This window comes from Micromesistius poutassou (genome assembly GCF_964030765.1).
Source record: "Micromesistius poutassou genome assembly, chromosome: 6".
Lineage (NCBI taxonomy): Eukaryota > Metazoa > Chordata > Actinopteri > Gadiformes > Gadidae > Micromesistius > Micromesistius poutassou.
The window spans coordinates 3,044,696-3,067,195 of NC_140276.1; the positions used below are offsets into that span (position 1 = coordinate 3,044,696).

Sequence of the window (22,500 nt, forward strand, 5' to 3'; positions counted from 1 at the left end):
GTCGGGGGAAAAAGGGGCCTGCGAGTTTTAACTCTGACGGAAATTAAATTAGCAGTATAACTTTTAACAAGGCGGGGGGGGGGGGGGGGAAGAATGTCCTTGGCTCACGACGGTGGCGAGCGATTCTTCTTCGGTTTGGGTTGTTTTTCAGAAGGCGAAGGCGTATTTACGCGGCATACTGTATGTACTGTATGTGTGTCGTCGCTGCAGCACGGCCCATGTGGACACAACAGGAGAGCTCACTGGCTGCCCTGGTTCTGCCATGAGCCCATGAGCAATGTCGACTCGTGTTTTGGTGCTCCTTGCGCCATGTTCGAATAGTGTTAGTGACAAATTGTGCTGCGTTTTACGTAGTAAATGTAGGATATATGTAGTTGTTAAGCATAAATCATAAACCAGCAGGTAGAGGTTTGCGATGCTAACCGGTAAGCTGAAGACATTGTGGCCGGAACCCAGTACGTCTAATTTAATCATATTATATCATCATATCATAATCGTATTCATAACATGCAGAGATTGGAAAACATAATGGTCCCTAGTGGTGCGAATTAACTAAACTGCAAATTGGCAAATGGTGACAAAGGAGACTTCCACCATCCTTTCACGAACACACACTTATTAATCATGACTGACTGAGTTACCTGCGTGGGCAACCACTGGCTTATTATGGTGAGGCTGGTTACTTGGAACAGAATAACATCTACGTTCATAATGAGAAGGCTACGGCAATTTTATTTTTTCCGGAACATATTTTCATTACTCGTGTTCTCATGTTTCGGCTAATCAAAAATGACAGAGGTAAGGCGAGAAGCCATACCATATGCCCCTGGGTCACATACCTTTCATTAGGGTTATGTTTTTCTTCTTCTGACTGTGTGTGTGTGCGTGTGCGTGTGTGTATATGTTTTCATTGGCAATCATTGTTGTGCAGTGTTTCATGTGCGAGAGACCAGACAGTTGATTAAACTACAATTTAATATTCTCCCCACCGCAGACGCCACAGAAAGCAGGAACTTACCGATTAGATCTGAACAGACCCTTTGATTGAGGACTATGCCGTCTCCAACACACCCCAAATTACACATCACCATGCTAATCAACACACAATTTGACTGAGATAATATCTCAATCTCTGAAACAAAAACAAAAAGGAAATAAACAAATGAAATGACAGTTCTCATCTTGTGAATATCAATTAATTAAATTCCATCCATTAATTAACCTTTTCAAATTTAGACGACGCCTTTCAATATATGGGGTAAAAAGTCATCGATTTCGCCATTAAATACATCGGGTTAAAAGTCGTAGCTTCCCTAAAAGAGAAAGAGCGATAGAGGATAAGAGAGCGCTAGAGCTAGATAGACGGACAGATGGACAGACGGATGGATAGATCGATGGTTCGAGAAAATGCTGCAGAGGGGAGAAGAGAGAAGGAACATAGGACTAGGAGAGAGCAGGAGGAAGGAGAAGCCGTTTGCAGAATTACCTGTTTCTGGAGACTGTTAGCGGTCAGACACTCACCTAGAGGCGTGTCCCTCTTCACAGGGTGCTGGGGTGTGAGGGTGTGGGGGAACAGAGTAAAGAGAGAAGGGGGGGGGAGGCCTGTATCGCGGTCAGACTGGATCTTACACTTAGCGGTCGGTGGTCTCGGCGGCCCAGCCCGTGGCGTGGAGGGGGGGGGGGGGGGGGGGCGGCTTCATCCGTTCATCGTAGCACTTACTGTTTCTAAACAAGCCCGAGCCTGCAAAGCTCACTCCTAGCCATCGCTCCAGCACCGTGTGCACTCTGAGTTTTTTGTGTGACGCACCGGAGCTTAAGGTCTTAGTCAACGTATCAAGAGTGCCATGCCGTGCAGGACACTTTGCCACAGGGGGACATCAGAAGAGAGGATTGTAGATAATGTGTTCAGGAGTAAACACCACACACAGTGTGTACGGTCTAGTGGACCGTGAATAAAGGTTGGTAAATAAGTAAGAATCATAAATAGGTAAATAAAGAAATGTATAGAATACCAACCTCGGCTTGCTTGCGCCACACATCCAGGTTCTTGCGCTGCGCTTTGGAGAAATGGTCCCATGCCTTTTGTTTGGAAGCGGCTTGGAATACAGACACAATCTGTTCAACTGTGGCAGGAGGCAAGGGAGGACCAGAGAGCATTGAGAGAGAGAGAGAGAGAGAGAGAGAGAGAGAGAGAGAGAGAGAGAGAGAGAGAGAGAGAGAGAGAGAGAGAGGGAGAGAGAGCAAAAGAGAGCAAAAGAGAGAGAGGGAGAGAGCCAGAGGAGAGAGAGAGAGAGAGAGAGAGAGAGAGAGAGAGAGAGAGAGAGAGAGAGAGAGAGAGAGAGAGAGAGAGGGCGAGAAGGAGGAGAGGGAGAGAAGAGAGAGAGGGAGAGAAAGAGTGAAAGTGAGAGAGTGAGGGAGAAGGAGCGAGAGAAAAAGAGAGAGGGGGAGAGCCAGAGAGAGAGAGAGACAGAGGGGAGAGAGAAAGAGAGGAGAGAGAGAGAGAGAGAAAGAAGAGAAAAGACAGAGTGAACAGAGGTAGAAGAAAAATGAGTAGAAGGAGGGAAAGAGACAATGAGATATAGGGAGAGTGAGATAATATGAGACGGAGATAGAACGAGAGTGAGAGCAAGAGAGAACGAGAGAGAGAGAGAGAGAGAGAGAGAGGGAGGGGGAGAGAGGACAGGTGGGAAGGAGCAGAGTCAGCTAGGGACGCAAAGAACTGCATCTGTTTTTGTTTGTTTGTGTCTGTGTGTGTGCGTGCGTGCGTATAACGTGGTTGTCCATGTGTGCGTGTTGGTGTGTGCTTGAGTGTCCAGTACTTACCCGCTGATGCCAGTGCATCATCTCATTCTGGTTGGCGGGGGGAAAGGTTTCCATGCAGAGAAAGTATCAAGGCAGCGCAACAAAATCTACTCGAGTGAACAGCAGTGCAAGTGCACCACTTAATACCGCGCCAAACAGAAGGCCGTCAACTGGATTGACAACAGATGGAAACACCCGACAAAAACATCCCCCCCCGCACCGCTCACATCCACACCGGGAACGTGCCGGAACATCTCGACAGTCTGTTTAGGTGAAACTTTTCTTTTCAAACTTCGTGGGAAAGCAGATATCTCAACAATTTATGGAAATACTAATAATGTGATCCGGCTCGGGCTCCCTGTGTTTCTTGCCGGAAAAACCTCAATGTATCATGTGACTCGTAAACGAATGAACGACCCTGAAACAAATCCTGTACTGCAGTAATAAAAAAGCTCCTTCCTGTAAACTGGGTTTTGCACCAGCAGCAGCCACAGGTTATCAATGGCTTGTGTATTTCCAGAACCGGACACGCTGTTGCATTGAAGAAAAAAAAAAAGCAACGATAATTAGAAACTTCCAGTGTTTCCTTCCGGGGCTGTGTGCGGTGAAGAATGAAGGAGTGTCATGGGGTGGACTGGGGGTGGACTGGGGCTGCAGCCATTACCCTCCACACTGTCTCCTCAGCCGTCTCATTGTACAATGAGGGCCATATGGATCCCCTGCTAGCCTCCCGGCCACTAATGCACACGCCGGTCAATAGGAGAGCCATAGGTGGTCTCGGACTAAACTCTGTCCGTGCATGTGCGTGTGTGTGCCTTGAGTATGTGTTTGCCTCAGTGTGTGTGTGTGTGTGCCTTGAGTATGTGTTTGCCTCAGTGTGTGTGTGTGTGTGTGTGTGTGTCTTGAGTATGTGTTTGCCTCGGTGTGTGTGTGTGTGTCTTGAGTATGTGTTTGCCTCGGTGTGTGTGTGTGTGTGTGTGTCTTGAGTATGTATTTGCCTCAGAGTGTGTGTGTGTGCATTGAGTATGTGTTTGCCTCAGAGTGTGTGTGTGTGTGTGTGTGTGTGTGTGTGTCTTGAGTATGTGTTTGCCTCAGAGTCTGTGTGTGTGTGTGTGTGCCTTGAGTATGTGTTTGCCTCAGTGTGTGTGTGTGTGTGTGTGTGTGTGTGTGTGTGTGTGTGTGTGTGTGTGTGTGTGTGTGTGTGTGTGTGTGTGTGTGTGTGTGTGTGTGTGTGTGTGTGTGTGTGTGGGGGGGGGGGGGGTTATATAGAGTGATGTGAGGGAACAGTACAGCGATCAATAGTGTCTTCCCAGAACCCTTTAATTTGATGTTGCCGATCGATGATGAAGTCAGAGACAAGGCAAAAAGCTACGGGGCTAAGGACAAGCTCTTACTGAGGTGAATGTGGTGTGTGTTCGGTGCTCGGAGGCCGACTGTGCCGGACACTGGCCTACGTTAAAGTTCTACATTTTCTTCCATTCATGGCTGGGGACTGTTGGTGGCAGGTTAAACAAACACCACAAAAAACACACCATCCCACTATTTCTCTCAAAATCCATTCTGAGAAGACAACGGTGTCAGCAACATTTTCAGATGCTTCTGCCCTTATTATGGTTGCTCTTAAGATTACAAAGCCAGAGCAGATGGGCGCTGGCATTGTCCCAAACACAGTACGAGTGAGAGACAGTACAAGTACAGTGACAGAACTAAACAGACCCTGGGCTGGTAATTGGGATTTGGGACTATGGTGACAGCTTCATGTACGTAAGAGGTAATGAGTAGTGCGGAAGAGTTTACTTTATCCAAACGATAAGAATACTGAACAGTGGTATCCTTCAACTAGGAATGAATATCTGAGTGAATTTTTTAGATTTTAATCACAATGCTAATTAATGTGACTATTCCAAACGACCGACGAGAAAAAATAAATAATAGTTCAATGGGCTTTTTAAAGTTTGAAGTTGCCCCTAAAAAAAGTTCTGTCACCACAAACTATTCCGGGAAGCAATTAAGAGTGTGTAAGCCAAATAAAAAAAAAAAGGAGGCCATCATGAATATGTGGCGATGATCCTGCTTTGACTTAATGGGAGCAGAGAGGACGACTGGAGAGGCAACACACTTACCTTCAGAACTGGCCTCCTCCATAAGCTTCAACAGAGACTCGGGCAATCGCATAAACACAGTGTACGACTAACCAGTCAACTTCCCAAGAATAAGTTATTTCCTAATTATCTTAATCACAGAGGATGAATGCCTGAGATATTTATATTTGCATTATGTGTGCGGTAACGCAAGAACCTAATGCTTTTTTAAACGGCACTTCGATTTCTCACTGTTGTTTTGTGCACAGGGTGTACAGTTAGATAAGACACATCGCAAGACTGTCTACTAGACAGTTTGCTAATTAAGCAACCTCTATAATGATCCAATGTGCTATGTAGTTCTATTAGCCTGCGGAATCCTGAGCCAGCAAACCCTGAAGGCGGCTTTCAAAGTAATTGTTGGCCTATTTCTGAACACTAACTGTAGCGGGTCTAATATTCAGTCTCCTTCTCTTGACAAGCTAGCTCCAGACTGTACTTTACCCCTCCATTGTTAGTTAAGTGCATAGCCTTCTGCATGTGAATGGCTTGACCAGTGAAGCAGAGAGAGAGAGAGAGAGAGAGAGAGAGAGAGAGAGAGAGAGAGAGAGAGAGAGAGAGAGAGAGAGAGAGAGAGAGAGAGAGAGAGAGAGAGAGAGAGAGAGAGAGAGAGAGAGAGAGAGAGAGAGAGAGAGAGAGAGAGAGTCAGAACTCACATTGACCCAGTATCCCAGACAGGGCGGTCTTGAACTTCTCCTTGGCCTCCTCCATCTCCTTCTCGTGCGTGCTCTTCTCCCCCAGCAGTCGGCGGATGTGGCTGTTGGACGACTGGATCATGGAGTAGAAGTTGTTGGCGTTGCGGCGGTTGACCTCGCCGCGCTCCACCCAGGTCAGCAGCACGCGCACCGCGTCCGGGAACGACCCGTCGTCTGGCCCGGGGCGGGAGGAGGAAGAGGAGGAAGAGGAGGAAGAGGAGGAGAGGGGGAACTGTCAGCACGTGGATTGAACTCGGCGGGGCTTTTCTGAGAGGATATCTGGAGTGAATTGTTCCAGATCCAGAGTTCAGACATAAACCGTGGAATGCTTTTGGCGGAATGTTCTAGTTTGTTCTGGGTCCACGCACAGGGACACACATGGCAATAACACGACGATCTGATTTTGAAAAGAAAAAATGTGTATTAAAAAAATATTGGTAACGGTACACCTGGTATCGGTGTACTGTCTTCTCACGGAAAAGTACAGAAAGGGAGACGTAGAAATAAATGCCACTCTGGGAGAAATGTGAACACTGGCAGTTTAAAGAGAAAGCCACACAGCTTCTCAATATAAAGAGACAGAGGGATAGAGAGATACACCAGGGGGTGGGGAGGGAGAGGAGGACTGAGAGAAAGCACATGAAAGCAGTCAACAGGTGAATTGGCTGAGAAGTGACTGCAAGCCTTGTTGCCATCACAACGTAAGGCGGGTATTGTTGTTCAAACATCAGACTAGACTGGGATGTGCATTTAAAAAAACTGATGTTTCTGCCGAGATAAAAGACTCTGAAACAGTTAACTGTGCAGCATAGAAGGGACAAAGTAGAAGGTCCGTAGCGCACTCTCTCTCACGCACTCTCTCTCTCTCTCTCTCTCTCAAGCCAAGAGCATTCTTCGTGGCTAACAGCATACTGTTAAAGAGTTACTTTACATAACGGCAACCAAGCTGGGGCTGGAGAGTAAGTGAAAGCCCGCTGGCGGCAGATGGCCGAGAGCGATGAAGCTGTGCTTCCGTTTTTCGTGGGGAGTGGCGATCCTGTCCGAGAGCCCTGGAAGTGTCATTGTTTATTAATGGAAAACTTGGGTCTCCCAGCCAGAAAGCTGCGACCAGGCGAGGCAAGTGGGAGAGAGAGAGAGGGGGGAAAAGGGGAAGGGATATCTGGGGATACGACGGTGGAGACGGCTGACAAAATGGACGAAGGCAGGAGGCCACTGGAGAGGCTTCGGGCTCCTTTGTATCAAACATTAGCCACCGATTTCCTGGCGGTTTCTTTTTTGCACACTCCCCCCATCCAGGTGTTTTCCAGAACACAACTGAAGGCAGATGTGGAGTAGACATGCTGGCAGTGAGGAGCAGGAGATTCAGTCTCACGCTTGTATTATGGCAGGCATTATTATAGAAGCCTAATTATTAATCCAGGAGTATGAGACTACACGCCGTTGTATTTATTTGCTCATGTTTTGCTTGTTTCCTTGGCGACAACCTCATCATAGGCCCTTTTAAGGGCCAATCGACAGCGTAACAAGATACGTGTCCTGTGTCCTGAGCAAAAACATACCAATTTGCCATTTATTTGTAATTTTACACACACACACACACTTATTTTTTTTGTCCTTTGCAACATAGTGTGCCATGCGTGTCCCATCCCACGTATCCCCTGCCCGCGTTTTCCTTTCACGACACCCCCACGCCCTTACCTTTGATCTTGTCCCCCAGCTGGCTGCACTCGTGGTCGGAGTAGTGCACGATGGGGGGGCGGGGACGGCGGCCGGAGGAGGTCCTCCTCGATCTTGCGCCGGTGCCGCTCCTCCCTGGCCAGCATGCGCTGCCTGCACTCCCACTCGTAGAGGTCGTCCCGGGCCTGGGCGAAGTCCACGTGCAGGCGGCCCGTGTCCTTCTTGTCTGTGCTGGAGCCCAGGCGGATCCGGTAGCCTGGAGGTCGACGGGGGGATGGGGGGGAGGGGGGGTGGGAGAGGGGAAGACAGGGAGAAAAGGAGGCGAAAAACATTAATAACCTCGATGCAGAGGGCAAGAGAGAGAGAGAGACACAGGCCGCCGTAGAGAGGGTGTTGAGTGACGCATTTGAATGCAGCACAGCGGTGCCGGTCTTCCAATGCGGCGGCGGCGGCTTCTGTCGGTTGTACATTTGTCATTTTTTCTGCCCACCCACGGCCACGCGCCACACGCCGCCTCAGCCAGTTCTGAGGGCAGCGGTGGGGATCACATGCTACCAGGGATGTCAAAACCCGGTAACACCTGAATGCAACCCCCCCCCCAAAAAAGAACCAGCTAAAGAGAAAACAGCATCTTCAGTGGCAACGAGACTAGCCGGGGAAACCGGCTACCCCCGCCCGTTTGCAGGGTGATACTTCAACGGATTCTATTTTCTGCGTCGATACCCAACACCATTACCTACAAACCTTGTATATTTGACGCCGAGGCAAGACAAAAAGGGAAGACGCACTTTATGAGGCGGGAAATCAATCAGTCGAGCGGTTAACCAACTGTCTCTTGACACGTCGCGTTATCTGCCGTCTTGACTGACGGCTCCGTTCCTAAGCAGCTGCAGTCTGGAGTGTGGAGGAACGGGCCTGTATCCTCCTGCACGTCAATACGCTGGATTGAGAGGAACCGATTGTCTTTCTAGTTGCTGGGGAAACACCGCAGTAACCCCCTGGTTCTCTCTCTGGCTTTTAAGAGGGAGAATGTGCTAATTGACAAGCTCCTTTTCGTGCGTGTGCGTAGTGCGCGTGTGCGTGTGTGTGCGTGTGTGCGTGTACGCACCAACACCAGGTCTCAGGGGCCATAGGGAAAGAAGGGGAGTAGGATTGTGACACTGGCGGTTCTCTTGTTTGGGGGTTTCTGAAGGCTGAGAAAGTGTGTAGACGTGTGACGTAGAGTGTTTGGTGTTAGTATCCGTGTTTTGTTTGGATTAGTGCATGTTCCGTGTTTGCCTTTGCGGTTGTATATGCTCCGGCAGAGAGGCGGAGAGAGACGGCAGATGGACATTGGGGTATTTATGGTAAAGCATGGCAGCCCTGTTCTTTTGAATCCTTTGAGAACCACTGCTTCAGGTTAATGTGGAAAAGAGCTGTATCACATTACAGGCATCAAACCCACACACACACACACACACATAAATACAAATCAAAAATCCTCCACTTCTCATGATCTCCGTCATAACCGTACACTACACACATATTAAATAAAAGGCACTACTACGGGTGTCATCGGAGTGGCTGTGATGATGAATGAGCTTGGTGATGATGGGATATATGCACCGACTGGTTGCATGAAGGCAGAGTTAAGACACCTGAGCCCTGGATGCAGCTGGGAAATGGTGATAAGATAAGAGGCCCATGTAACATAACACGACAGAGCGAGGGGAGGGGGGGGGGGGCGAGAGAGAAAGAGGGAGAGAGAGAGCCAGAGCGAGCGAGAGGGGAGCGCGTGCGAGAGAGAGGGAGCGAGAATGAGGGGGGAGTGAGAGAGAGGGGAGAGAGAAAGAGAGGGGAGAGAGAGAGAGAGAGAGAGAGAGAGAGAGAGAGAGAGAGAGAGAGAGAGAGAGAGAGAGAGAGAGAGAGAGAGAGAGAGCGAGCGAGGGGGGAACGAGAGAGAGAGCGAGGGGGAAGCGAGAGAGAGAGAGGGAGGGGGGGGGGGGGTGCGAGAGAGAGAAACAGAGACTTTCTCTACTTCCTGTCATTGCCATGCGGAGGCTTGGGAGCCGGTGGCAGTGATTTCCCAAGACTTCAGCCCCAGAAGCTCACAGAAGTCTGGGGAAATCCGAGTGCGGAAGCCAGCATTGAGGAGGACTGAGACACAGTGGGACGCATCCTACGTATAATCAATGAAATGACACTGGGGAGAGCCGTGTGGGAAGCTAGCCAGAGGATTGGTTTCGGGAGGTGGGCGTTCTGAATGGCTGCATCGGATGTTTGAGGTCTCGCCTCAACAGGAAACTGTTGACGGTGAAGTTTCCAAGGGGCCTCCGCAAGTTTGAAAGACTCTGCTCCAGGCGTGGCAAGATTAGCATACATTGATTAATATATTCACATTGTGTAATTTATGCAAACCAATCTAGGTTTGGAAATCGACCTACCTACTGTTCACCAATTTCAAATGCCTGGATTGCTTTCAAAAAAAAAAACGGAGGCGGCCTGCTCACCGGAGAGGAAAAGGGCCTTGTCCACGGTGAACTCCTCGGCGAATCGGATGTGGCAGAAGTTCTTTTTGCTCTTGCGGATGGCGATGATTTCCCCGCACTGGCCAAAGATCTCCACGATGAGTTGCTCCGTGGCGTTCTCCGGGAGACCGCCAACAAACACCGTCTTGCAGCCAGGAGGGCGCTCTCTGATTGCAGGAGGAGGAAGGTCTGCCAAACATGGAGAAGAGAAAGAAGAGGCACACAGTCATGGTCTGAGCTACAGTCACATTACCTGCAGGCAGCCTCGTTAGCAGTAGCTGTGAGCAGCACGCATTAAGGGACCAACGAGATCAGAACATATGGGCCGTGTGGGATTCAACCACAGCTTCTGTACAGTCTGTACGATTGGAAGACGACGAGTGTACTTACTAAGTACATGTGTACACACATTTAATACTTACTTTAATACTTGATTGATACATACAGCCAACCATGGTTTTATCTTGATTTCAATTACAACTTGAAAGAATTTAAATAATCACATTATTTAGCCGACCAAACTAGATCTTAATCTTGTGAAAATTGGAAAATGCAATGCATTTACGTCGTGGATACGTGGATAATAACGTGCACACACAAGCATACAGATGAGACATCTGATTAATCAGTGGAAAATCAGTGCAAAGCACATGCAAAAATGAAAGCTGCAATTATTTTTTACAGCACTGACAACACAACCCATGTATTACTTCAAATATGACGGCGGTGTGAAGGGTGATTGACACAGCATATCGAGTAAATGTCCGTGCTGCGTTTCATTATTTTGCCATTATTCCATGCATTAAGTTGCAGGTTTGTGGTGCCTATAAAGTGACCAGTATTCACAAATAACCAACTGGAGTCCAGTACGTCCCAGTTCTGTGCAAGTAAGTAGCCCTGTGGAAAAGGTCAAGAGGCCAATTGCGTCAAAATATGCCAATCAGCCAATTACAGCAGAACAATGCAGAATCAAGTTTTCTTTAGATAATACAATTTACTGACTGGTATTTCCTCAATCCATTGGGACACAAAGCCCCTGGCTCTGGATAGTCACACAGAGAGATGAGACGATTCCATGAGGCTTTCCGTGACCGCCCGATGGCCAGCTTCATTAATCTCAATCAATATTTACCACCGTGCTTAAACAGGTCATCTCTGTCCACTGCGCCACTAACACAGTAGCCACCTCCAGTGATACACTTATCCCGGGTCAAGCATTCCTTCTCTGCTTAGTAGAACTTCCCAGGGGATGGCACAGACCCTGGATCTGTCACCAGAGACTGAATGGCCGGAGGAACACACTTTTTCCTTCTTCATTACGGAGATATTCTACAAAAGAGAAAGTTATTTGCACAAGGGATTATACACTGTGTTAATGGAAGCTTTACAGACCCTATTTTACTATTTACTCCTGCTGTGTTTGTGTTCAATGTTAATGGCCAATTATGCGCTTAGATTTCCGCTTATAGCAACATGTTTGGTCGAAACCAATATGAAGAGAAAGCAAGAGAAACGCCCTGATCACCGAGATTTGAGCTTGTCTGCCCACAAACTTTCGATTAGTACTCCTACATTTGATTGCGGGTGACCAAGTCACCCGCATCCCTTTGCTATGTTAACCTAGGTCATCACCATCTCCATGCTATGTAAACTTAGGTCATCACCATCCAGGGTGGCACATACCAGGTCACCACCATTCACTGTGCTACACTAACCAATGTCCTCATCCTCCATGTGACACTTGCCCAGGCTATTAACATCGACCATCCTAAACTAAACCAGAGATATGCACAATGCACCATGCTCAAAGCTAGCTACCATTTTCAAGTAGGTTTAATTTAAGCAGAAGCAGTAAAAAGGCACAAAAGACAGAAAATGGCAAGAAATAAAACCGTGGCTTTGATGCGAATGCAAACTGACAATCCTAGCTGTGCACACTGAATGGGATAGGAGGAGGAATGGTTTGAGGTAGAGAGAGCGAGAGCGAGAGCGAGAGAGGAGGGGAAACAGCTTAAGGTCAGTGAGAGGGTTGCTTTGTTTGGTGTCAGGTGGATGGTGTTGAGCTGGAGGGGGAATGACTGCATCTGATGGAAACCATATGCATCCTACTGAATGGCTGCCAGCACCTTCCCCATGATATTGGGCCGACAGCGGGTTGGGATGTACACTTCTTCACCTTACTGACCTCATAACAAAACCAAGCATCATTAGCATACCGTCTTACATCTGCTCAAGCTAAAAGTTAAAAAGACAACATTTGATTTCAGGCAGGGTTGTTTAGCTCAAGGCCCCTCTACATCTAAAGCCTAGCCCTGTGTTGAATGATTTATTACGACGCAGACAAAATAAACATGCTTGCTGGTTCAAACCCTTTTGCTTCTCCCGGCTAAGTGCCGAGGCATCGTTGAAAAAACACCAACCAACCCCATCGCTGCTCCCTACGGTCTGGTTTGACGGCTGGCCTGGCGGTGGTGTTGCTTTTTGTGTGTTAACCTGTGTGTGTGTGTGTGTGTGTGTGGATGGGGATAGCTGGACGTGAGGCATAAAAAGCAGAGCTCCGAGGGGCAGCAGTGGTTTAAACAGCTATATGAATGCAGTCCATTTTTGCAGGATGGGGAACAGGCCAGACAGTGGGCGACAAGTGCATTCAACAACACAAAAAACACACACAATATAGACCAAACGCACAGCATTGCTTTTTGCCGAGTGGTACTCCACCAGATTCCCTTGTGTGGTTTAAATCAAGCGATCTGATTGGTTCCTAACTTGTATAATGGGCATATACATAATTGCTATGACGTCCAATCAGTTTGGAGAGTTCTGTATCACGCCGCTTTACAAACGTCCCGTATCTACGTCCCGTTTGCAAAAAATAATGCCCATAAAAGGTTTGAATATTAAGGGCTGTCTAATATTCGTTTGAATATTATAATTTTTTAAAATATTCAAATTATATTCGAATAACAAAGTTCGGAGTCAAAGCCCTAACAAGCACCATGAAATAGTAATAGGCTGGTGGCAGTATGGTATTTCTCCAACTCCTTTGTCAGCCCATCTCTCCACTCGGAAGGGGGTTTCTGTGGGGCCGACAGTAGGCCTTAATAAAACTGTCTGTGACACCAGATTGTACTACACTTTGCCATGAAAGAGTTGCAGTGAATACAACTTTCTTTCCTTGCTGATTCAAATCCAGGATCCTTAGCCGTAAAGTCACTAATACCCTCATTACACCGTGTTCAAACACTAATGTTGAACTGGCATTTACAGTGAAGCGTTAAAAACACAGTCAACAGCCAGAAAAGTATTTGTATCGCCTCCTCCTCCTTACCTCAAATAGTTCTGTGTTGATCTTGCCAATTCCCCATTGTTTTTACTCATTAACTCTTTGCGTCCGATAAGAAGGGTTGAAGCGGGTTACAAGGGAAGTTCTAAAGACACATTTAATAGTGTTACAATAGTTTGACAAGTCCCACTACAGTGGGAAACGGGGGCCTCTGCGATGGGTTGGCTTTGCCTGTGTGATTTTGCAGAAACAAAGGCAACAAGCAGGCAGCTTCTGCTTTGGCCTCATTGGGTGAAGCAGAGCAACACCTGGCACTGAGGCACGCTTGACTTTCATGACAAGATCCAATCCTTGGCAGTTCTGTTTACCCCAGTCCCCTGTCTCGGAAGATATGCTCCCCAGCGCAATTGTCTCTGAGACACAATAAGCCTTTCATGGCAAAGACACGTGTGACAAGCCCACCAGATCATAGGGAGATGGGTCGTGAGGGAACCCAGTAGGGGATGTGGAGCAGCACAGGTAAAGTGGGGGCGGGACAGCACATATTTGATACCCGTAATGGTTCAGAGAAGCCCCAGAAAAGACTTTGCCCATGCATGACCGCAGCGGCGTCAAGACACAGTTCAGACTCCGGGCCGAGATAGTCATTGTACTGCTGGGGATTGGACATTTCTTCTTCTTCTGAGACTCCCCTTATGCCACAATGCAAAACCTCTTTTGAAACTCGGTGCAGATCAGTGGGTGACGAGGCCTTTGTAAATGACACAAACAGTCCCAGCAGCTGAAGTGTTTACACCAGAATTTCAAGTCGAGGGGAGGAGAATGTGACAAGGCAGCCTCATTCAGCCCTAGGGGGAACCTATACGCTTCATGCCAAAGTACGGTCGTTGATTCCCCCTCTGTTGATCCTTCCTAAAAAAAAAATGGATTTGCTTTTGAAGTGAGATCCCAACCTCTCATCAGTCTCCTCCATTTGCATCACACAGCGACAGTGACTATTCTTGCACCGCATGCACCAGAGGAAAAAACAAAGGAGCCTTTAAAGGCTTCAGACATAGGGAAAGTGTATTTGCTTAGGAAGAAGAGGGAATTTGATTTGTTTTGTTAGGGTTTGCAAACTCCCAAACCCCACTCCAGTCAGGGACCTGTTTTCCTCTGCATTGAAGTTGACGTGCAAGAAGGCTTTGACTAAAAGCTGACAGAAACTTTCTCTCTGGCAGGGAACTTTAATGGGGGGAGTGTGGCTTCAACTCTACCTCCTCGCACACAGTGGAAATAAAGTATGAGGCAGGGCCCCACCAAAATTGGTGATTGGGTTGGAGAATGAAGGGAGAGAGGGGTGAGTATTATACAATTTGATGGTACTTACTGGGGTTGGGGGGGAACAAGGTGCAGGTCTTGCAGTGGATGATCTCCTTGATGATGGGCATCTCCATGGGGGGCGGCATCATGCCCAAGCCTTGCATCATGGGGTTCATTGGGGTGATGCCCGTCATCATCCCGAGGTTTGGGTCAAAATCTGGAGGGGCAGATCAGCAACCGATTGGCTATTAAAAACAAAGCAGCTCACTTCTCTGGGCAAAGCAACACAACAAAAAGTCGCTGTTTATATAAGAAAAGGCTAAATGGCTAAAAGTTTCTAATTCCTAACTTTTGCCAAGACATGAGTAGAGCCTATGCTAAACCAGTCACATTACATTTTACATCTAGCCTTTTTCTTTCCTTCCCCCGTCCAAATTGTCTGTCACCTGCAGTGACACAATCTAATCCTATAAATAAATACACAGTCCCTGCATGAATATAACATCCAAAAAAACAATATGCATAGTTTAACAGTAAAAAAAAAAACAATCCTCCGAGTTCTAGAACCGACTTCCCCCAGAGCTAATGGGAGAAAATAGATTGCCTCGAGCGAACGCCAGTATTCCAGGCATCGGGGGAAAATGAGAACCGACGTGACGGAGCCGAATACATGACGGCGTCACAGGTGAACCGGGGGCCGGAGAGAAAACAACAAACAACAACAACAACAACAGCAGACGCTCCACAGCGGCAGGTGCTCGGCACTGGTTTTAATTAAGGCAATAGGAAATTACACGAGAAGAACCAACGTAGCCTGCTCCCCGTCTCGCACTAATGACCTCACCGTCAGTCTGCGGCGAGGTGTGCCGGAGTGAGAGGAAGCGGGTAATAAGGATGGCCGTGGTTGCCAGGGCGACTGATGACTTCTCATGCCCGGTGAGGTGAGTAAACTGGAAGACGAACGCCGGGAGAGGAGATATGAGCACAGGTAGTGGAGGAGATAGACGGGGGTGGGGGGGGCACCTCCCACACAAACTGATCAGAGGAAATGAGGAGAAAACCTCAACGCAGGAATGTTGTACGCACCGCTTCAAACTCCCAAATCGTACACCCAAAAGCATTTTTTAAAAACTCTACTGGTTTTGTTTGAATGCTCCTTCTGGAAATTAGGCTTTCCATCCCTTGCTCTAATGTCCCCGCAGTGGAGCATAAGGACACTTTTGATACGTCCATGTGTCACGGCACGGGAAGCAAACTGGGTTTCAGCTCACATGGAACGCAAAAACAAAAAGATTGAGTTACATCAGGGCCAAGGCTTGTGCAATTTCACTGCACTGGTGTACTTCATGTGGCCTCTGGTATGCTGCACGTGTGTGTGTGTGTGTCTGAGTGTTTGTGTGTATATGCATGTGTATTTTCCTGTAGTACTCCCTTATCCTTCTATTTTAGAGTAAGAGTAGGCAATTTGGAGAAACCAGCGTGAGTGCGCTTGATTTTGAAAGTATACAATCGAAAACAATCCCCACCTACCCCTCCCCTCAGGCCTCCCTCCAAAGCCACTCTCCACAACACATGACCAGCTCCCTAGCTTCAGAAATAGGACTGCCTGGTGTAAGACTCAAGTAACACTGCAAGGACAGAGTGGGCGCAGGTAGCCGGGTAGATAGGTAGGTAGGTAGGTAGGCAGACAGGTAAGCCATACAAACATTTCATTTTGGCTGAATAAAATAATGGGACAGGCTCATTACAGGCCTCACAGACGACATCCACAGACAGCACATTGTTTTCTTGATTTATTGATTGCTGTCAGGATGTAACGACAATTAAATACAAAAAAAAAAAGTTACGAAAATAAATTGCCATCCATAGCTTTAGGCAAAGGGCTCTGGGAGGCTGTCCAAAATGTGTAACAATAGTGCCTTTTGACTCCCTCTTGTGGATTTGCTGCTGTACCAGAGTTCTCTACAGGCAAAAAAAACAAACAATAGAAACTGTCCTGAAGCCATATCTGGAAGGGTGAAGCACCCTCGTCCTCCTACACTGCACACTCCAGCCCTGGAGCATTTAGCCAAAGTGCTTCAGCAGACGGATTGTATTGGAACACTTTCAGGGAGTCATCAGTATTTGGTTGCTCTCTCTGTGAATATAAAAACAGATGTGTTGCGTTGTGTGCGCAAGAGTGTGTTGGCTGGCTCGTGCTTTCGGAAAAATCGGATTTCAATGGCAGAATTTTCCGCCGTATTTGCATGAGAGCCGACTGAGCCACCTACACACGGCGTCGCCTCACAGCAGGAGAGCAGTGGCTGCCTTTCGAGTGCGGCGCTCCCATGTGATATGTCAACGCACAGCGGTGGTGCTGCGTTATTTATACATCATGTTAATGAGACCGTCCAACGGGATAGGTCAGATCCGACGCTGATTGCTGCTATCCCGGCGTGAAAAGTGCCTGACAACTCTGCCGTTGTCATTCCACACATTCTCCCCCCGAGAACAGAGACAGAAGAGCTCTTGAGAAGCGAACAGTTATGGAGAGACCTTGTGGGCACGTGTCCTCCCACACTAGGCCATCCTGTTCTATTGGATGTCCTAGGTTGTTTTCGTGGCTCAACATCAACTGGAACTCCTGTGCCTCGCAAAACCAAAATAGACCTGCAATAAATGCTCTATAATGACATGCACAAGTACATGTGACAATGGCCACACACACACACACACACACACACACACACACACACACACACACACACACACACACACACACACACACACACACACACACACACACACACACACACACACACACACACGTTACTCTTCGATGTTAAACAGTCCTGTATCCCGGGGGTCTGTGGAAGGTAATTACATCTGTAGCTGCACATCAATCAGTGGGGACGATTAAAAAGAATAACCAGCAACTGACATTTGATGCAGAAAACCTCCAGGGCTATAATTGCGGCACTAACTCCTTCTCCATTATCATTCCCTCTCTGAAGTCCCTCTCCTCCCCCTCTCTCAACTTACCTCTGGCCCTGCATCTACACCCTCCTCCTCTCTGATGTCTTGGGCAAATGCCACCACTGGATTCAGCGATGGGTGGGAGTCGCAGGAAGAATGCTGGAAAATGTCATCTAATGATGCAAAGTAGCCCGGCAAACCTGGATCCCTAGCCATGCCAGATGTTGGAACCAACCCCCTTTTCATCCAGGCAGCTCTCCTCTCTCCTCAGCCTACTGCTGTCCCCCTTTAAGTGTGCCGTCTCACAACCAAAAACAACAATTATAACTCTAACTCCATCACTATAGCTGAATCCAAAAAAAAGAAAAGAAAAAAAGTGCCGTCCAAAAACCTCTATCCACATGAATTTCTGCACATTCATCTGCGGTCTAGCCAACCCCCCCCTTCCACCATGTCTGTGACGGATATAATCTCGGTCACGTCTGAGCGGCCCCCATTACTGTCTATGTGTAAAGCGCTGAGTCAGCCGCTCCTCTAAAACCTCCTGCTGTCTCTCTCTGCCACCTGCCAAAAGCCTGTGGCACCCACCCTCACCAGCCCCCCCCCCCCCACCCCCACCCCCCACCGACCAGAGTCTTCACACGGCCCCAAGCGAGAGGTAGCCACCCCCCCACTACTACTGCAGCAGCAGCAGCAGAGGAATGAACTGTCGATTGAAAGCTAGCAGATATAATTATTAAACTGCTTGTTATTTCAAATAGTCAATTTCTGTGTTTGATGGCCCTAATATGACGAAGCAAAGACATATGTATATAGTTTGTGTAATCTGTACTAGTAGGTGACTTCCTTTCCCCTGACCCTACCTATACCCTTTGGTTTGTTTGGAGAAAATATAGGGTGTGTGGCTGTGGTTTGGCTTGACCATGTTTATCAAGGTACTCCTCCCAATCCACTGGGTCTGTGTCTATTCTACTGTGTGTGTGTGTGTGTGTGTGTGTGTGTGTGTGTGTGTGTGTGTGTGTGTGTGTGTGTGTGTGTGTGTGTGTGTGTGTGTGTGTGTGTGTACCATTGTCTTCTATAGTCTAATAAGTGGCTTCATCTAAAACCCCCAGAAAATCTGATAAGGTAATCAGCTCACAAAGGCAAACAATCCAATCATTGTTCGGAGAAGAGAGAAGAGATCAATCAACGAGGACACCATGACGTGTCTATGCTCTTTGCCAGTCAATGCTATGCAAATCACGGCTTTGTCCGAGCCCCTTTCATTTGACTTTCAAGGTCAGACGAACAGAACAAACTGAGAATACCAAAAGGATTGGCCCAGTACTGGGAGCCCATTTCAATGGATTATAGTCCGACCTTTGTGGCCGACTCTGTTGCAAGGCAAGGACGACGATACAGCTGCTACAGCTATAGTCAAACACTAATTAAGCTGTTAATTATCACCCCGTCAGGACGCGATTACATGAGGAATATGGTCGACCCTCTGAGAGAGACTGACACGGCTCTTGTGAGGTCCACAGTAGGAACGCCATATAGCGCCACATCTGGCAGCGTTTAGACGCAGGAAGTGCTATAGGGAACACTGGAGACGGGTGGGAAGTGCATGGGAATACCCCAGCAATGTGCCGTGCGGCGGAGATTTGGTGAGAAAGCCCTGAGAGCAGATGTTTTAAACATTCCAGTTTGCTGCAGGCGTTTCCTTGCTCTGTTCCCCGCGCTGGACTATCCGGTGGGATTTCAGTTTTTTTCTTTTTTTTTTACACTTTTTGTACATATTTGTGCACGGGGAAGCCCTGTTTCTCTGAGGACTGGTATTCAGACGATGCACTAATAGCCGAAGGCGTCACAATATTTGTGACAATGCGTTCGGATCATTTGAAAGGCTCTCGGGCCTTGACATGGGGAGCTGTAATTCTTGTGGATTTGGACTCATGAAATGAAGTCATCTAGTAAGTAGTGCATGCAGTTGCTGTTTTCCCTTTGGAGAAGGGCAATTAGAAAGAGTGGCAGTCGAACCAAATGTGAAACGACCAAGTCACTTTGCTGGTAACTCGTATTCTAATTTCTTCATGAAGGCAGAGGGACGCCCTGGCCTGCTTGACCTTCCTGCAGCTCATCTGCGCTGCATCAGAGCGCCGGTCCAAACCACCACACCCCTCTATACTGCAGGGACGCAGACATCATTCTCACAATTATTGTACAACACCAGTGACCCTAATATGTAATCTCAGAATCAGCCGTGATCAACAAGTCACCGTGAACCGATAATATTTACGATTCAGATCTTAAGTTGAACTGTATACATTTGGTTCATATGTCCGGGCAGAGATTGGAGCAGCCTGTCTAGGAATCTGACCTCCTGGTTAACACTGAGCAGTGGAACAAATGCCAATTGGCACACTGCGTAATCCATTTAGCGCCAGGTGTCTGCGCGAGTTCACACGCGCTGACACTCGAGTTGGCACCGCCCGGAGCCCCCACCGTTTCTGTATCAGCGGGAGACATTAAAGCTAATGCTCTTTTTCCTACACTCCCGTGAGTGCACTGGGGTGTACAGCCTCTTCACACAAGCTGCAAATAAGCCCCCCCCACCCCCCCCCCCCCCGCTCACAGCCCCGGACCGTGATGTTGACACCAGCAGCCGATGAGGACGATAACACACACACACACACACACACACACACACACACACACACACATCTTGATTAAACAAGGCTGGCATCCACCGTGCGGCAACAATCGGTACAATGCACCATTGTTGCCTTCCCCTCTTGGTGCAACCCGACGCCCTGCGAGTTCACAACAATACCATGCAATTACCCCCGCAGACGAGGGAGGAGGACAAAGCAGAGGAGGAGGAGGAGGAGGAGGAGGAGGGAGGACCCCAGCCACGACAACTCTAACCCTACTAGCGTCGAAGGCAGAACAAACACAGGGCTAATAATAGTGGCATGTGTAAGAGAGTTGAGCTCCGGTGGTGTGTTGTGCGTCGCACCGCCGGTGGTGGTGGTGGTGGCATACAAGGCATGGCTGTGCCACGTCGCTGCCCAGAGTTAGTGTTTCAGTAGGTTTAAACAGTGGCCTGTTTATTCAGCTGCGCGCGCGTGTGCACGCACGCACGCACTCGCGCACACACACACACACACACACACACACACACACACACACACACACACACACACACACACACACACACACACACACACACACACACACACACACACACACACACACACACACACTCTCCTGGGTGAGGAGAAGAAGCAGGAGGAGGAGGTGGAGGGGGAGGAGAGAGAGACACTTGCTGGTGAAGACATCTCTGGCTCCCGCAGGATTAGAGAGAGGCACCCTGTACAGGCTGCCTGAGGAGTCAGCTCAAGAGGCAGCCATGCAGTTGACGTTGGGGATGGTGGGTGGGTTAGTGCAGTGGCGAACAAGGGATACAGTTGGGGAAAATAATAAGTAATGGATAGGATCACATGGGACGACAGCACACGCACGCACGAGGGGAATGGGGAATTCTACCTGTGATAAAAACTAAAATTTAGTTTGAATCCAATCTCAATTTAAAGGCGGATTCAATTATGGTATTAACATGCCCTTAAATCTAGATTTATTGGACTCACTGGGAAGAAGTTGTCATTGAGGTCCAGAGCAGGTTCATTTGCTGAACACGGCTTACGAATCCGAGGGCTGATTTGCCAATCTTTTCACGCGCTTTACCAATCAGTTTGCGAGCCTAACCAATGAGTTTGCGTGACTAACCAATCAGTTTGCATGTTTAACCAATCCGTTCGAATGCTGTACAAATCTGTGTGCACAGATTTACCCTTTATTTGATCATTTTTATCATGTGACCCCTGGGCGGCTCTGTAGAATACCAATACACAAGAGGGATTTTCTTCTCAGTAGTAAAACAGGGTCAAAGGAAGGGTGAAGATCAAGTTTCAATGTTGGTGTGATCAAAGCTCGTGGATTTAAACTGTCGATGAATAAAGCACAGTCCATGTATAAAACTCTACACTTCTCATTGATAGTTTGCATGTTAGACCCGTGACTAAACATGCAAGTCAAGTTTTCCTCACAGCCCACGTGTGCTTCTAGGGATGCACACGAGAGCAGAACTATAATTCGTGACAGAGAGTACCATACTGGGTCTGAATCCTCTCTGTAGGTATCTCTGTATCCATCTCCTGTGCTCCTGACTTACGACGCTGTGCAAGCAAAACTAAGCCAATATTCTGAGGTGGGTGACAGACGGTTTTCTTTCATTCCTGCGCGTATTGTGACTAGTGGCTTATTATGTCGCCCTTGAGTTAAAAATAACACTGTCTTTGAAGTACTCAAAACTTTAGACTTGAAAGCCGTCAAAGAATATAATCGTGAAAAAATATCTATATAAATAAGAAGTCACCTTAAACTGATTGACACCTTGTTCGTCTCTGAGCCTGACCCAATTCAGACGGTGAACTTGACATTTTCAACTCTTTTTTTAAAACACCAACAGAACCCGCAACTGAGACAGCAGGGCAATAAAAGGTCGTTTTTTTCCCCCAATGCACATTTCAGCTGTATCTGTCTGGCATCGGATGAAAGATCATTTGACATAGTGAATCTTCCTGTTGTAATTATCTGATGTTCCACTGCGACAGCTGAGCGCCCATAAATAACAACAGGCAATATAGGAGACAAGAGAAATGTGAACGAGAGCGAGAGAGAGACAAAGATAGTGAGAGTGAGAGCGAGGGAGGGAGGGAGGGAGGGCGGGGGGAGTGAGCGAGAGAGGGACTAAACGACAGGGAATCACCAGCTGTTTCTCCAGGTGAACAGTGACAGGGACCACAGCTGTCCTCTGCCCCCTCCCCTCCTGCCCCCCCCCCCCCCCCCACACCGACCTGCTAGAGCACTTTCCTGCTCCCAGCAGCTTTAATAGAGATAAATTACCCCCCAGACTCGGGCCTAATTTGTTCTTTGTCACACAATTCAAGGAACCCTCCGCTACCCCTGACATCTGTATTCCTCCACATCAGGCCACCACAAATCGACACACACACACACACACACACACACACACACACACACACACACACACACACACACACACACACACACACACACACACACACACACACACA

At 48.0% G+C, this 22,500-nt stretch overlaps 1 protein-coding gene across 1 annotated transcript in view; it reads right to left on the reverse strand.

Annotated features, from left to right (window-relative positions):
• The window catches only part of LOC311345398 (ecto-NOX disulfide-thiol exchanger 2-like), a 126,895-nt gene that overhangs the window by 18,016 nt on the left and 86,379 nt on the right, over positions 1-22,500 (reverse strand). The window contains 6 exon segments of the mRNA XM_084469792.1: positions 2,017-2,123; positions 5,600-5,812; positions 7,337-7,394; positions 7,396-7,571; positions 9,805-10,011; positions 14,475-14,624. Of these exon segments, the coding sequence (XP_084325918.1) occupies positions 2,017-2,123; positions 5,600-5,812; positions 7,337-7,394; positions 7,396-7,571; positions 9,805-10,011; positions 14,475-14,624 (911 nt within the window).